The 14,084-nt window shown below is 43.5% G+C and overlaps 1 protein-coding gene across 7 annotated transcripts in view; it reads left to right on the plus strand.

The window, feature by feature from the left end:
- KANK1 (KN motif and ankyrin repeat domains 1) overlaps positions 1–13,979 on the plus strand; it is a 123,386-nt gene extending 109,407 nt beyond the window's left edge. For all 7 annotated transcript variants that reach the window (XM_083419460.1, XM_083419462.1, XM_083419461.1 and 4 more), the window contains 6 exons: positions 1,738–1,825; positions 5,106–5,325; positions 6,961–7,103; positions 9,687–9,887; positions 10,617–10,715; positions 12,533–13,979. In XM_083419460.1, coding sequence (XP_083275586.1) covers positions 1,738–1,825; positions 5,106–5,325; positions 6,961–7,103; positions 9,687–9,887; positions 10,617–10,715; positions 12,533–12,598 — 817 coding nt within the window. In that variant the 3' untranslated portion in view covers positions 12,599–13,979. The remainder of the gene's footprint in view (positions 1–1,737; positions 1,826–5,105; positions 5,326–6,960; positions 7,104–9,686; positions 9,888–10,616; positions 10,716–12,532) is intronic.
- The last annotated feature ends 105 nt before the right edge of the window (positions 13,980–14,084 follow it).

Here is a 14,084-nt window from a genome sequence, read left to right on the forward strand (position 1 = left end):
GTTGGGGGGGAAACATTGCTTACATGTAGAGTTAAGAGTGTGTCAAGAGACTTAAATAAATGGCAGAAATGGTAGCACAATAATGGCAGAAATCAAACGTTGATATTTCAGTAGCCATCAAACAATGCATATTTATTTAGTGATGAGTGCCGTTTAATCAGATGCCACTCAATAATGTTTGCATCATTACTATTAATTAAACATCCACCGCTTGATTAGATGGCATAATTCAAATGTATTGCACAGTTTAGAATCATAAAGCTGGAAATAATAGATGATTGCTCCAGGATAATTGACAATCCTGTCCTTCGTGACACAAACATCCTTTGCAAATTAGTCTCTGGCACGATTATACAATGGCGACCTGAATGACTTCAAGTGCATCTTGCCAGAGATGCTTGCAATGTAACATAATATGTCATGGCATGACCGTGGCTCTAGGGTAGAGCAGCTGTTTTCCATTCAGAAGGCCGCAGGTTCGATCCCTGATGTCTCCAAGTAGAGCTGTCTCAGTTCCTGGAGAGCTGTTGACAGTCAGCGAAGACAATATTGAACTAGATGAATTAAAGGTCTGACTCAGTACAGTGGAACCTTGGTTCTCGAACTTAATCCGATCCAGGAGTCTGTTTGACTCCCGAAACGGTTCGAAAACCAAGGCATGGCTTCCGATTGGCTGCATTAGCTCCCTGCACTCAAGTCGCATCGGACATTTGGCCTTGGAAAAACATTCTCAAACCAGAACACTTACTTCCGGGTTTGCAGCGTTCGGGAGCCGATTTGTTCAGCAATTAAGCCGTTCGGGAACCAAGGTTCCACTGTGCAAGGCAGCTTCCCATGTTCATAAGTAACATACATTGGAGCAAGCCACCCATAGGTTCAGGCAGCCAGATTTCTTGTTGCATTGGAGGGGTCTTCACACGTATCGCACGATAGCTCCTGTATCTACCTGCTTGACTTCAGTCCTCTAAACAGTGACTCTGCATAAGGGCTTTCAAGTACGAAGGCTTTGTACACAACTGCTGATTCTATACAGCCTTTACCAGTCCTTTTTTTTCTGGAGGGACGCAGAGGGACGCATACTCCTAAACCTTTTGTGAATCTAAGTTTGGCCTCGTTGAGGGGCAGTATTTCAATATGAGAGTACAGTGGTACCTCAGGTTAAGTACTTAATTCGTTCCAGAGGTCCGTACTTAACCTGAAACTGTTCTTAACCTGAAGCACCACTTTAGCTAATGAGGCCTCCTGCTGCTGCTGCGCCACCGGACCACGATTTCTGTTCTCATCCTGAAGCAAAGTTCTTAACCCGAGGTAATATTTCTGGGTTAGCGAAGTCTGTAACCTGAGGAGTATGTAACCTGAGGAGTATGTAACCCGAGGTACCACTGTACTCATATACACACACACACACACACACGTGTGTGTGTGTGTGTGTGAAAAAAGCACTGGCCTTTACACTAATTGGAGGGGCTTTAAGAGGTTGGGGAGATATTTTAGGCATTGATCTTTGAGGATACTTTTTCGGAAGTTTAGAATAAAATGCTTGATATAAAGTCAGTTCATGCCACTGTTCTTCTTTCTCAGAGTACCTCCACTGTCTTCTGCTGCCCTAAAAAATTCCAAATTGCAGCAGTTGATAAAAAGCATCCTATTTTTTCATCCCCTCCCCCCCCCCGCTCCAAACACTAATGCCAGAAAGTGTGTCGTCTAAACATTACCTCTTTTTTCCCCCTCCTTCAGATATGAATTGAGTGAAAAGATGCTGTCTGCCTGCCATCTTCTTAAAGGCAGCATCGATGATCCAAAGGCTATGCTCAGCAAAGAGATAGTAAGTCCAGTGCTATTTGAAAATCATATATGCTCTCATTACTTGCCACATTAAAATCTGAGTTGCCTAAGAGAAGTGGTTAGCTACTTACCATATTTTTCGCTCTATAAGACACACCAGATCACAAGACGCACCTAGTTTTTGGAGGAGGAAAATAAGAAAAAAAAATATTCTGAATCTCAGAAGCCAGAACAGCAAGAGGGATCACTGCGCAGTGAAAGCAGCAATCCCTCTTGCTGTTCTGGCTTCTGGGATAGCTGCACAGCGTGCATTCGCTCCATAAGACGCACACACATTTCCCCTTACTTTTTAGGAGGGAAAAAGTGAGTCTTATAGAGCAAAAAATATGGTATTTCATGGAGCTGTCTATATGCCAAGACATCACTGCCTTGATTGCTGCAGCTTGCTGGATCCTGCTCAGATGAAGCAAAAATTTAAAAGGCCCATAAAAGGGAAATTTCCCTGGAAATAGCAGGTTGCATTTCCTGCTTCCTGCAGCAAAGCTATCCGGGTAGACCTGGTTACAGGTAGGTAGCTGTGTTGGTCTGCTGTAGTCGAAGCAAAATAAAAAAAATCCTTCCAGTAGCAACTTAGAGACCAACTAAGTTTGTTATTGGTATGAGCTTTCATGTGCATGCACACTGCTTCAGATACAGTGGTACCTCGGGTTAAGTACTTAATTCGTTCCGGAGGTCCGTTCTTAACCTGAAACTGTTCTTAACCGGAAGCACCACTTTAGCTAATGGGGCCTCCTGCTGCTGCCGCACTGCCGGGGCACGATTTCTGTTCTCATCCTGAAGCAAAGTTCTTAACTTGAAGCACTATTTCTGGGTTAGCGGTGTCTGTAACCTGAAGCGTATGTAACCCGAGGTACCACTGTACTGAAGAAGCAGACCTGCTTAATCTACTGTGGACACTCGAGGGACCATGGTAGCATGAAGGTAGCCACATTTGTGTGCCAAAATGACCAGGCATGAAGAACTCCAAGCATTCCTTCCCTTCGATAAGAGTGATGGAGGCTTGAATCTAATTTCAGTCCCATCCAAAAAGACTTCAGCCCACTTACCTTCCCAGACATCATTGTGCCGCTAGTTAATGCAGCTATTAATAGAAGGAAAGCATTTTTTAAAAGGCTTGTTTTAAAGCCCCGTGAAGCATCCTCAAGCTGCTGAAAGCAGAACTACCATTCACTTAGTCATGCTTCTGATTTTGGCAGCCCTAACACGTTTGGGAAAGTACACAGGATAGGAAGTTTGCATTCCTCTTGATTATGAAAGTATAAAGTTTGTGTTCCAATGTGGAATGTACTCCAGCTCTAGCCAAACACAGGAAGAAATTCTTTCCATCTCTCCATTTTTGAAGTTGGGCTGAAGTATATGATCTGTGCCACGCAGACGAGCAGATCAAGGCCGATGGGCCAATACATGGCCCTTCAGCCTCAGGTGTCCCCATATAACCTACATTGTCTCTGAGCTTTCCGGCAGGCTTTCCTTCACACTGTTTATACTAGGGGTCAGCAAATTTTTTAGCCACGGGCCAGTGCACTGTCCCTCAGACCTTGTGGTGGTCCGGGGAGGGAGCTGGAAGAAGAGGCAAGGGGGGCAAATAGTCCTCCCCACCAGCCGCTGTGCTTACCTTCCCAGGGGCTGCCGCCATCGCTATTGCTGCTTCTCGTGTGTAGGCAGAACGAGCTCCACTCTCTGGCCGAGGGCGGCGGTGGAGGGAAGATGAGCGGCGCGAAAGGGCTGGCTTCGGAGAGGGGCTGCTTAAAATGGCGCCCAGCCAGCTCAGCCCAGCCCCCTTCCTCTTCTCGTCAGGGCAGGGAGAAGCCAGGAGTAATAATATAATAATACAATAATAATAATTTATTAGTTATACCCCGCCCATCTGGCTGGGTTTCCGCAGCCACTCTGGGCGGCTTCCAACAAAATGTTAAAATACCATAATGCATCAAACATTAAAAGCTTCCCTAAACAGGGCATCCTTCAGATGTCTTCTAAAAGTCTGGTAGTTGTTCTCTTTGACATCTGAAGGGAGGGCGTTCCACAGGGCGGGCACCACCACCGAGAAGGCCCTCTGCCTGCTTCCCTGTAACCTCACTTCTTGCAGGGAGGGAACCGCCAGAAGGCCCTCGGAGCTGGACCTCAGTGTCCAGGCAGAACGATGGGGGTGGAGACGCTCCTTCAGGTATACTGGGAGGGAGGGAGGAGGTGCTGCCGTAGTGTGTGTGAGGGAGGGGGGGGGAATGGAATAGCGCAGCCTGAACCAACATAATCCCCACGCCGATCCACGGACGGTCCGCGGGCCGGATCCTGAAGGCAATTGGGCCTGATCTGGCCCACAGGCCTTCGTTTGCCAACCCCTGGTTTATGGCATCATTTTAGTGAAAAACTATGTTGAGTGTATACACACAGATGAACATGTATGCAAATGCCACCTTAGAGATCATTAGTATTTCTGGAGGGCTCATAGCCAATAAAGCTCAATTTATGTCAATCCTGACTCAAGAGCCAGATTTTCTGGGTTAAAGGACATTCCAGTCGCACATCTGCCCTGCTGGCTACCTTTCTTCTGTGTCACACAGTATTAGTTCGTATTGCACACTAGAGCTTCTGCTCCATCCTATGTTAAAAATATGGCTTTTGTCCATGGGCACCAGATTTTGCTGAAGTAGTTGAGCACTCCCTAGAGACGTATGGCCTGTGGTTGTCTATTGCCCTGGTCCCGCTTTTAGCACCAATAAAACCAATGCAGTGTTAAAACAGAAAAGCAAACCCAAGTATCCTCACAATCTAAGAATTTCAAATTATGGGCAAATGCCTGAGCAAATGGGGATGTTCTCAAATGCTGCATAAATGTTAATGATCAGGGGGAGGTGAATCTCACCAAGGTTGGTTCTCTTTTCTTGACAAGAGAGGAGGAGGCTCCTCACATGTATTCTCGGTTTTCCATGCTTTTTTGTCAACCACCAAAACACACTCTTTATCCTCCAAATGTCCATGAACATACTTATTTCAAAATTTTTGCAGAAGGCAGGTAAAAGTCAAGCCCTGTTAAAGCAGACTTTGTGCTTTGTGTGGCTAAAATACTACAGAAGCCAGAAAAAGAGATAATAATAATAATAATAATAATAATAATAATAATAATAATAATAATGTGGGGGCCTAGGAATTTTTGATTTAAAGGAGAAGCCTACTTTTCCTGTAATTTCAGTACTGGACAGAAACCACTTGCAAATACAGGCGTCCTTCTGAAAAACTTTTTTGTGTGTCTTTGGCAGAGATTTTGTTTAAACACCATCCAGCACGAGTGGTTCCGTGTATCCAGCCAAAAGTCGGCTGTTCCTGCAATGGTTGGAGACTACATCGCTGCTTTTCTGGAGGTTTCTCCTGCAGTCCTCAGATATATCATCAACATGGCGGATGGCAATGGCAACACAGCTCTCCATTACAGCGTCTCCCACTCGAACTTTGAAATTGTGAAGCTGCTTTTAGATGCAAGTAAGTTGGCTGTTCTGAAATGTTTGTGTGATCTCCGTGCAGAGCACTGGGCCCCTCTCCAGCAGAATGTCAGATAAAAGTCCTGGGATGTGACGGTGCAACACAACATCAGCATTTAATATTTCTATAATTTGTGCCACCACTCCTTAAGCACCGACTGATCTCTAGCATCTTAATTCCCAGCAAGCAGGTGCAGATAACCACTTCCTGAAGCCACCTGCCCCTTCCTTCCAGTTCAGACCTAGGTTACTAGAGCTCTCATTAGAGGATGAAAGTTGCTTCAATAAGGGCTGCAATTGAAAACTGCCTTTCATCATTCTGCATACAATTAAATGAGCTTGTAATGATATGAACAGCTCAGACCAGGTTGCCTTATAAGACAACTTGCCAGAACTGGATGCTGATGAACACCTGGTGTCTTAGTTGGGAAGTTCTGAAATCAAAAGTTTCTACAACACTCTTTGAGGGATAATTTCCCATATATTTGAATCTGTGGAGTCCTGGAAGTTTCAGAGGCAAGAGGCCTATTGAATTAAAATTTGGATTGCTTTAATATAGTGTATATAGTGTATGATTATTTTGTAACCTCAAGGTTAATTAGATTTTTTTACTTTTAACTATTTGCATTTGAATGTTTCCATTTAAATGTTTATTGAAAACTGCACCTTTTAAAGAACATTCTCTGCAGTGGAAACTGGCTTAAAACTGTAGTTTACCGTTCTCTACAAATATTGGCTTAATCTGCTGCTATGACTTCAGAGAATGCATGCTTTTTGCTTCAGTGTCTATTCTTGTCCCAATGTCGCATGTGAATATTTATCTTGGAAACAGCAGCCAATAAATTTGAAGTTTGTGTGACTAGTCATCTTACAGAAATACATGCAATCTGTCTGTCCACATTTTTTTTTTAATTCGAATCAGTACATCCAAGACTTCTTAGCTAGCAAGTTTGAAGGCCTTCAGAGCTCCTTTTAGAGACTCTTGGGCAAAGATAATAAACTGGTGTGCTAGGCCTGAACAAAAGCAGTAGCTTCCTTGGCGCTAGGAATTTGCTTCCTCGCTTTTGGCAGTTCCTCAGGGGACCTGAAAGCATTTGAAGCCACACAAATGCTGTTCAGTGAAGAAAGCCATTTAACCGGCAAGTCATGTCTGAAAGCTTTGGAAATGTAAAAAGTGTTCCTTAATGGCTATACTGCGGTGTAAAGTTGCAGGGGGAACAGTGCAGACACTTTTATATATTTCGGCCACTATTTCACTGTTTTGTGTGATGTTTCCTGTCGTAAATCCGAAGCTTTATCCCTGCATACCTGAAACTCTGGCAGAAGCTGGTACTGTCTGCCTGCAGTTCTGTTCATAGAATTTTTGAACAATTGCCTTCAAGCTAACTGCCTTAGCAGTCGCATGAAATGTGGCTTAGTGCCCTCTCTCTCCTATAATGCATACAATAACGAGAGTTGTTTGCTTTACTTGGCTCAAGAACCACGCTTGCCTCCTTTGGAAGTCCTTCTGAATCATCTTCATTATGTAAGCAATTGCTGAACTTCCAAAAGGGCTGCTCTAGTAACAGACGATTCAGTTCTTTTGCACAATTGCGTCCAACTTTCTCAAGAGACGGTCTCTTCTTCTCCTCTGCAGATGTCTGCAATGTAAATCACCAGAACAAGGCTGGCTACACCCCCATTATGCTGGCTGCTCTTGCAGCTGTAGACGCGGAGAAAGAAATGAGAATAGTGGAAGAACTCTTTGCCTGTGGGGATGTGAATGCTAAAGCAAGCCAGGTTGGTGCCGCTGAATTCAGCCTTCATTGCGCAGCGATAGACGTTCAGGCTTAAGCTGCCCCTTAGTGTTTCTTTCCATGGTACTTCACTAGATCACTTAAAACAACCACTTCTTATTTTTGCTTTGCTACCCTATGTAAACTGCAATTTCCTGGCATATTTTGCTGGCCAGGCACTATTCTAGAGTCTGCCTGACTTCCTGGGCAACATATTTCTGCTCCTACAGTAGGACTTTCCTCTCCTCCCTCTTGATTCAATTCGATAATCTTTATTGTCATTGTGCCATACAGAACAACGAAATTGAAAAATCTACATCAGACATTCAAAACCCAACAAGCCTGCTATCCCAGCTATCCCAGCCTGCTTAACCCCCTAAAAACTCTGATACCCCATTTTTAAATATAATATACTCCCATACAGACTCCTTACAATGTGTTTAAAACCCAAATCACATTTGGATAGAAACTTTTACTCAGACGGCTAGTCCTAGTCTTTATAACCCTGTACCTTCTTCCAGAAGGCAGAAGCTGAAAGAGATCGTTTCCGGGGTGCGCACTATCCTGCGCTATCTCTGCAGCTTTCTTATGGCACCTGGAAGCATAGATTTGATCCAAGGTGCGAAGAGTGCACCCAATTATCTTTGTAGCCCTACAGCAGATTTTGGTGGGTGCAAAGGGGGGGGCTGCAAGGGGGGAGGAGAAATCCCATTGTGGGAGTGGGAGTCCCCTTGTGCAATGCTGGTTGCTGCCCATTCTAACCCATTACTAGTACATTCTGTGAGTAATGCAAAATGCCAGATCCCAACCAGACCCTCTTTTGATCTATGCATTTGCATTTTTAATAGGATTTTGGTAAAAGGTGCAAGCATTAAATGCAAATTACTGCCCCCCCCACCCACAAACATAAGTAAATTACTGCATGCTTGTGTGTTGTGCTTCGCATTTTTGTGTTTCTACTATTCAAGTTGAGCCTACATGGATGTTTTTATATCTGCAATTGTATTAACTGTTTTTATATGTGTGCAATAGTTTTATGTAAGTTTTAATCGTATTGTGAAGTCACACTGAGTTGCCTCGTAGGACAAAGGCCCTAAATAAATAAATAAATAAATAAATAAATAAATAAATAAATAGTATACACACACAGTCAACATCTTCCCTTAGATCTGAATCTATTACAGTAACTTAGAATGAAGAGAGGTGTAATATCATCTGCAGTGGGGCGAAGCCAGCTTTCAATCAATCAACTGGGATAAAAAAATCTTCCCTTGTTGAAAAAGGAACATCTTCAACAGATGCTGAAACGCTGCCCAGAGTGACTGGGGCAACCCAGTCAGGTGGGTGGGGTACAAATGATGATGATGATGATGATGATGATGATGATGTTACTAGAGATGGTTATATTGTAATAAGAGAGAGTTCTGGAGAGGACATGCTGCCCCACTAAAGGCCTGGTGCTAACACTGTACAGAACAGGCCTCCTGGTGAGATGGCACTTGTAGGAGGATTAGCTGGGTATATAGATGCATAGACGTCAGTATTCTGTTTTGTAAGACTGTATAATAACGGACAGAGTTTCTTCTGCTTTGGCAATCCCTAGTAGCTAAGTGAGATTGTCTTCCATAAACACGGTTTTAAAAGTGAGTCCGTAAGTGACTGTGGAGGCCAATTCTGGATCCACATGTCCTTCCACAGTGGGGACATACCGTATTTTTCGCCCCATAGGGCGCACCGGCCCATAGGACGCACCTAGTTTTTTGGGGGGGGAATAAGGGGGGGGGATTATTTTTCCGACCCCAGCCCCCAGAACAGGCTGCTATCCGCAAGCCGTGGGAAAGCTGCATGACTTCGCACAGCTCTCCCACTGCTTGCCGAGAGCTGCGTGAAGCCCAAAGCCTGGGTTCTGGGTGCAGGCAGCTCTCCGCAAGCGGTGGGAGAGCTTCCTGAAGCCTGGAGAGCGAGAGGGGTAGGTGCACACCGACCCCTTCCCCTTCATTTTTGGAGGGGAAAAGTGCGTCCTATAGGGCAAAAAATACGGTAAGTTTCCAGGCAGGGGTTGATCACGGTGTGGATTTGCCATGCATGCCTTCCACTTAGTGTGTTTCTCCCTTTCATCCTGAGTTTGAGCGTCTTCAAAGCCCATGACACCTTTGGTAAAGGCTGTTCTCCAGTTGTAGCACTCCCAGGCCAGTGTTTCCCAATTGTTGGTGTTCATACTACATTTTTTAAAAATTTGCCTTGAGAGAGTCTTTAAACCTCCTTTGTTGACCACCAGCATTGCGCTTTCCATTTTTAAGTTTGGAATAGAATAGTTGCTTTGGAAGACGATCATCAGGCATCCTCACAACATGACCAGTCCAACAAAGTTGATGTTGAAGAATCATTCCTTCGACACTGGTGATCTTTGCTTCTTCCAGTGCACTGGCATTAGTTCGCCTTTCTTCCCAAGTGATGTGTAAAATGTTTTGGAGACACTGTTGATGGAATCTTTCGAGGAGTTGGACAGAGTTTGATCTGGGTATGACTCCACTATGCTAATCTGTGCTTCAGGAAACGTGTATCATTTTTGTTCCCCTGCATACAGGCTGGCCAAACTGCTCTCATGCTTGCTGTGAGCCATGGGCGAATAGATATGGTGAAAGCTCTGCTGGCTTGTGGCGCAGATGTCAACATCCAGGATGACGAGGGCTCCACGGCTTTGATGTGCGCTAGCGAACACGGACACGTGGAAATAGTCAAACTTCTGCTGGCTCAGCCGGGATGCAACGGCACGCTGGAGGATAATGTGAGTTGCCACCAAAGGCCTGCTGCGGAGGGGGATGAGGGTCAAAGCAGCCCCCAACTGGTGGCGGCTGGAAGAGGAGGGGCCACCAGCCATTGAAGCCGCATTGAAGCTGTTCAGCTCCACCCCCAACACCCTGAAGTTAACCCCCTTCCATCGCCTTTGCAAGCTGACACCTCTGGCTGTGTCTGAAATTGCAACCATTATATCTTGAAGTCTTTATAAGGCAATATAGCACCCTGTAATTCTGACAACTGTGGGGGGGGGTGTTTTTGTGTCAAGACTACACATGTAGATAAGTCGTAAAGAGAAACCTGCCCTCTGGGAGTGTCTGAAATTTAAGAATGTGGTTAATTTAACTGGAACTATCACAGCCAATTCTAAGATTTGATGAACATTTTATCACCCCGTTTCTCTTCCTCTGGGCAATATAATGTTCAGCTTCCTAAAATGGTCACCAAATTACTTGGTGTTGTTGTGGTCCCGGTGTTCTTATAATAATCCTGCTCCCTCGTTGAGAAGACCCCCTGACCATTGCATTGCCTCACAAAACAGAAACACAAATCTTGCCAATTATAATAAATGTTTTTGAAACTTACTCTATATGGTTTTGTCTGGCTGAATGACAGGACTTGCATTTTGCTCTCTTTCAACATTCAAAGGCTGTTGCACTTTTAAGGAAGTTCTAGATGGACATATGCACATTATTTCTCTCTCGCTCTCTTTTTTAAGGATGGCAGTACGGCACTTTCGATAGCCCTGGAGGCAGGGCACAAGGATATAGCTGTTCTTCTCTATGCTCACGTGAACTTTTCCAAAACACAGTCCCCGGTGAGTTACATGGTTACATTCCACACATAATTCTTTGGTTTATGTGGTCAGGGTTGGCAAGAGAATTTTTGGGTCTTCGTCCAAGTCAGTGCCGACTCTCAAAGTTTAGAAACTTAACCAGTAGTGTTCTTGGTATGTCCCTCCCACTTTTCGCTTTCTGCTTGGTGTCACTGTAGCTGCTATTCTTCATTTCAGTATTATTTTCTTCTTGTGATGGTTGGAATTTATCTGCCATGGTTGCTGGAACAAGATCTTTATTAAAAGATATACTGATGAGAAAGGTGTGCCCCATTGCAGGTACTAATATATTGTGCAGTTTGAAGCAATTGGAAGCCTAAGAACTCACTCCTTTTGGAAGAAATCATTGTCTAGGCCCATTAGATACTATTCCAACTTTTACTTGCAGAACTTTCTTCAAAGCATAACAAAAACTTCAAATGATACATCCGAAATATCCATACAGTATCTTGCTCTGTCCAGCACAGGCTCAGCATCTTAGAAAATGTGAAATAATCCAAACAGACCTAGAAGCAAAGGTCTGTCTCTCCCCGCAGCCTGCAGCCTGCCTTAGGCTTTTTATATGCAGAGCTTCATTTACATCCTCACTCCACAGAGTTTGAGAGAAAGAAAACAGCCACCACTCTTACAAGATGGCAAATTTGCAACTCAATACCTTTGTCACCTGATCAAATGTTACATTCAGTTTAGAGCTAGCAGAAAACAACAGTTAGCTAATTATCAACCCATTAATTATCAAGCCCAGAAACCACTTAGAAAGCCAATGTTGCCAATACACATTTAGCCATTTTCCTTTTTAAACTTTCATTATTACTCAGACATTTTCCCATTTCTGAGTCAATTAAACCCATTATACTTAACATGCCCACACCCACCTCCGGTGTTGGATAGTCTGGTCTCCATGGTGGAGGTTGTGTCACTTTCCCGATCCAGGGTACTCATACTCCCTTTTTTGCTATAAAAATCCACCACTGTTCCTGTTCCTTGCTGTTTTTATTTCTATCTGCTATGATGGCTTCAATCAAAAAATGATGTCCTGTGGCCACTGTCTCATGAAAGCCATGTTTTTTCACTGCTTCATGTGGAAATGTTCAGGGAGACAGGAGAGGATATATTGTTTATTAATATCCTTCCTAACTTGCACTAGCAAGTTCCTTTACTTAGCAGAGTTTTACATTTCCCTTTTAAACGCACAGTGGATAGCTCGTTGCAGGCTTGTGTAAGCCTCTCACTATTAGGTTCCTGGTAAGTTCCCTTATATCCCTCTTAAAAGAATAAACACGTCACAATCTTGTATAAAGTATATAAAAGAAGTTTACTCACATTCAGTTCACAGTTGGATCCCTGAAGGCAGACTTAGTTACAAAGTATATGCATGTGGATCAATCCCATATGGAGATAATCTCTAGCTAAAAAGCTGTTCCAACGACGGAGGAAGTCAAAGAGAGAGAGAGAGTGCTGTGTGCCTTGTCCTTTTTGTTACCTGGACAGGTAAGGTCACGCCCACCTCTAGTCGCATGCAAAGGAAGTGTGTCCCAGCCAGGAGGAAACAGGAAGTTTTCTACTGGCTGGACCAAATATTCCCCTACACGTCCACTCTAGGAAAACAAGGAATGTTGTACTTGACTGCTACTTAGGTATCACATCCCCCACTTCATAACTGTACTGAAGTTGGTGGAGCTGCACCTATCTTTGCGCCAATAAAAGCATTCAGTAAGCTTTAAACTAGGGTCAGTGGCTTTCTATGGCCTCGTTAATTATTTCCCATCTTTAACAGCCGTCTCCTTTTTCTTTTCTAGGGCACCCCGAGGCTTGGAAGAAAGCCATCTCCTGGTCCTACACATAGAGGCACATTTGATTGCTAATGCACATATATCTGTAAACTCTCATGTCACCTCTCCCAAGCTGCTAGCGGTTACTGTTTTACAGTGACAGATATTGAATGTAATCGTCTTGTGCCTGAGCTCACCAGCAAACTGAAAGCAAGCGTCTGGAGCTAAAGACAAAGAAGGGTCAACAGGAAGAAAAGTCGGGATAGCACCTTTCCTAACAAAGTCACCTAGGATCCGTGTACATAGCGTGACCATGGTCATGCGTGTGTGCCTGCTCACCACACAGACTGGGCAGACTTCCCCATGCCAGTGCAGGATCTTACAGGTTTACAGTGAGGTATACGGAAGTATCTGATGACAGGGCAAGTTGCTGGACACAAAGGATGCTGTTAGCGGGATAATTGCCGTAGCTACCATACTTTTCTGTGTATAAGACGAGCTTTTTTTATTATTATTCAAAAAGTATGTTAAAAAATTGGGGGTGTCTTATACATGGATAGTGCATCAGGGCGACGTGTGATAGGTTGCTAAACAACTTTGGGCTACCCCCCCCCAAAAAAAAAAACACCTTAACAACTATGGGAAATCCTCTCCAAAAAAAAAAAGGTCAACCACCATTTTCTTAATTACAAGTCCCCAAAAATAGGAGACGTCTTATACACGGGGGCGTGTTATACCCAGAAAAATACGGTATTTTCATGCAGCCTTTGCGTGGCATCTGTAGCCCTTTGAGTTTTCCTAGCACCCACATTTTCAGCCTCTAGGAAATGGTATGATGTCTTTGCTGCAGAATATATCTTCTGTTACCTTGCGTACAGTTTTTAAGCTGTCTGTTCAGTTATGACTGTACTCCCCCTTAATGCACCTCTGGACAAATCTTGTTAGCTTTTTTTAAGGTATGTTCTTTACAGATATTTATATTTGCTAATGTTGGAATTGTTGGCAAGAACTCTTTTATTATAAATGTCATTCCAAAACGGTTTTGAGTGTGTTCATGCTTATTTTAAAAAAAGTGGCAATTGATTGTGTTGTCAGCTCTTTGGAATCTCAGCTGGTGGGTTGATGGCTTAACAGTGGAAGATGGGTCTGAAACTTGCTAAATAAACTGTTGCTGCCGATTTGTATAGCTTTTATATCAAATATTAAGTCAGTATTTTTGACACTTTTTATTCCATTGTAATTAAAATAATACATTACACAATTGTTAACTAGATTTTATTAACTGTTATATACATGATCCCTGAGATATATTGGATGATATGTTCATCTCTAATGAAATCAAACATAGTTCTGGGCACGTATATATGGAAAGCTATTTCTCTGTCATGTTCACTTCAGTCATGTGCATTTTAATGTTTGAAGTGCCTTAGACTCTTGCCATATTTTCAAAATAAAATTTCCTTATGCTATTTTATTCCTGACTTTTGTTGTTTTATGGGATTGGAAAAGCAATGATTTGGGGCTGCTTTTTACTCGCCCTTTGCTTTCCATGTGTTTTAATAGCACACTATAACCTCTT

The sequence above is a fragment of the Podarcis tiliguerta genome (genome assembly GCF_965153285.1).
Source record: "Podarcis tiliguerta genome assembly, chromosome: 17".
NCBI classification, from domain to species: domain Eukaryota; kingdom Metazoa; phylum Chordata; class Lepidosauria; order Squamata; family Lacertidae; genus Podarcis; species Podarcis tiliguerta.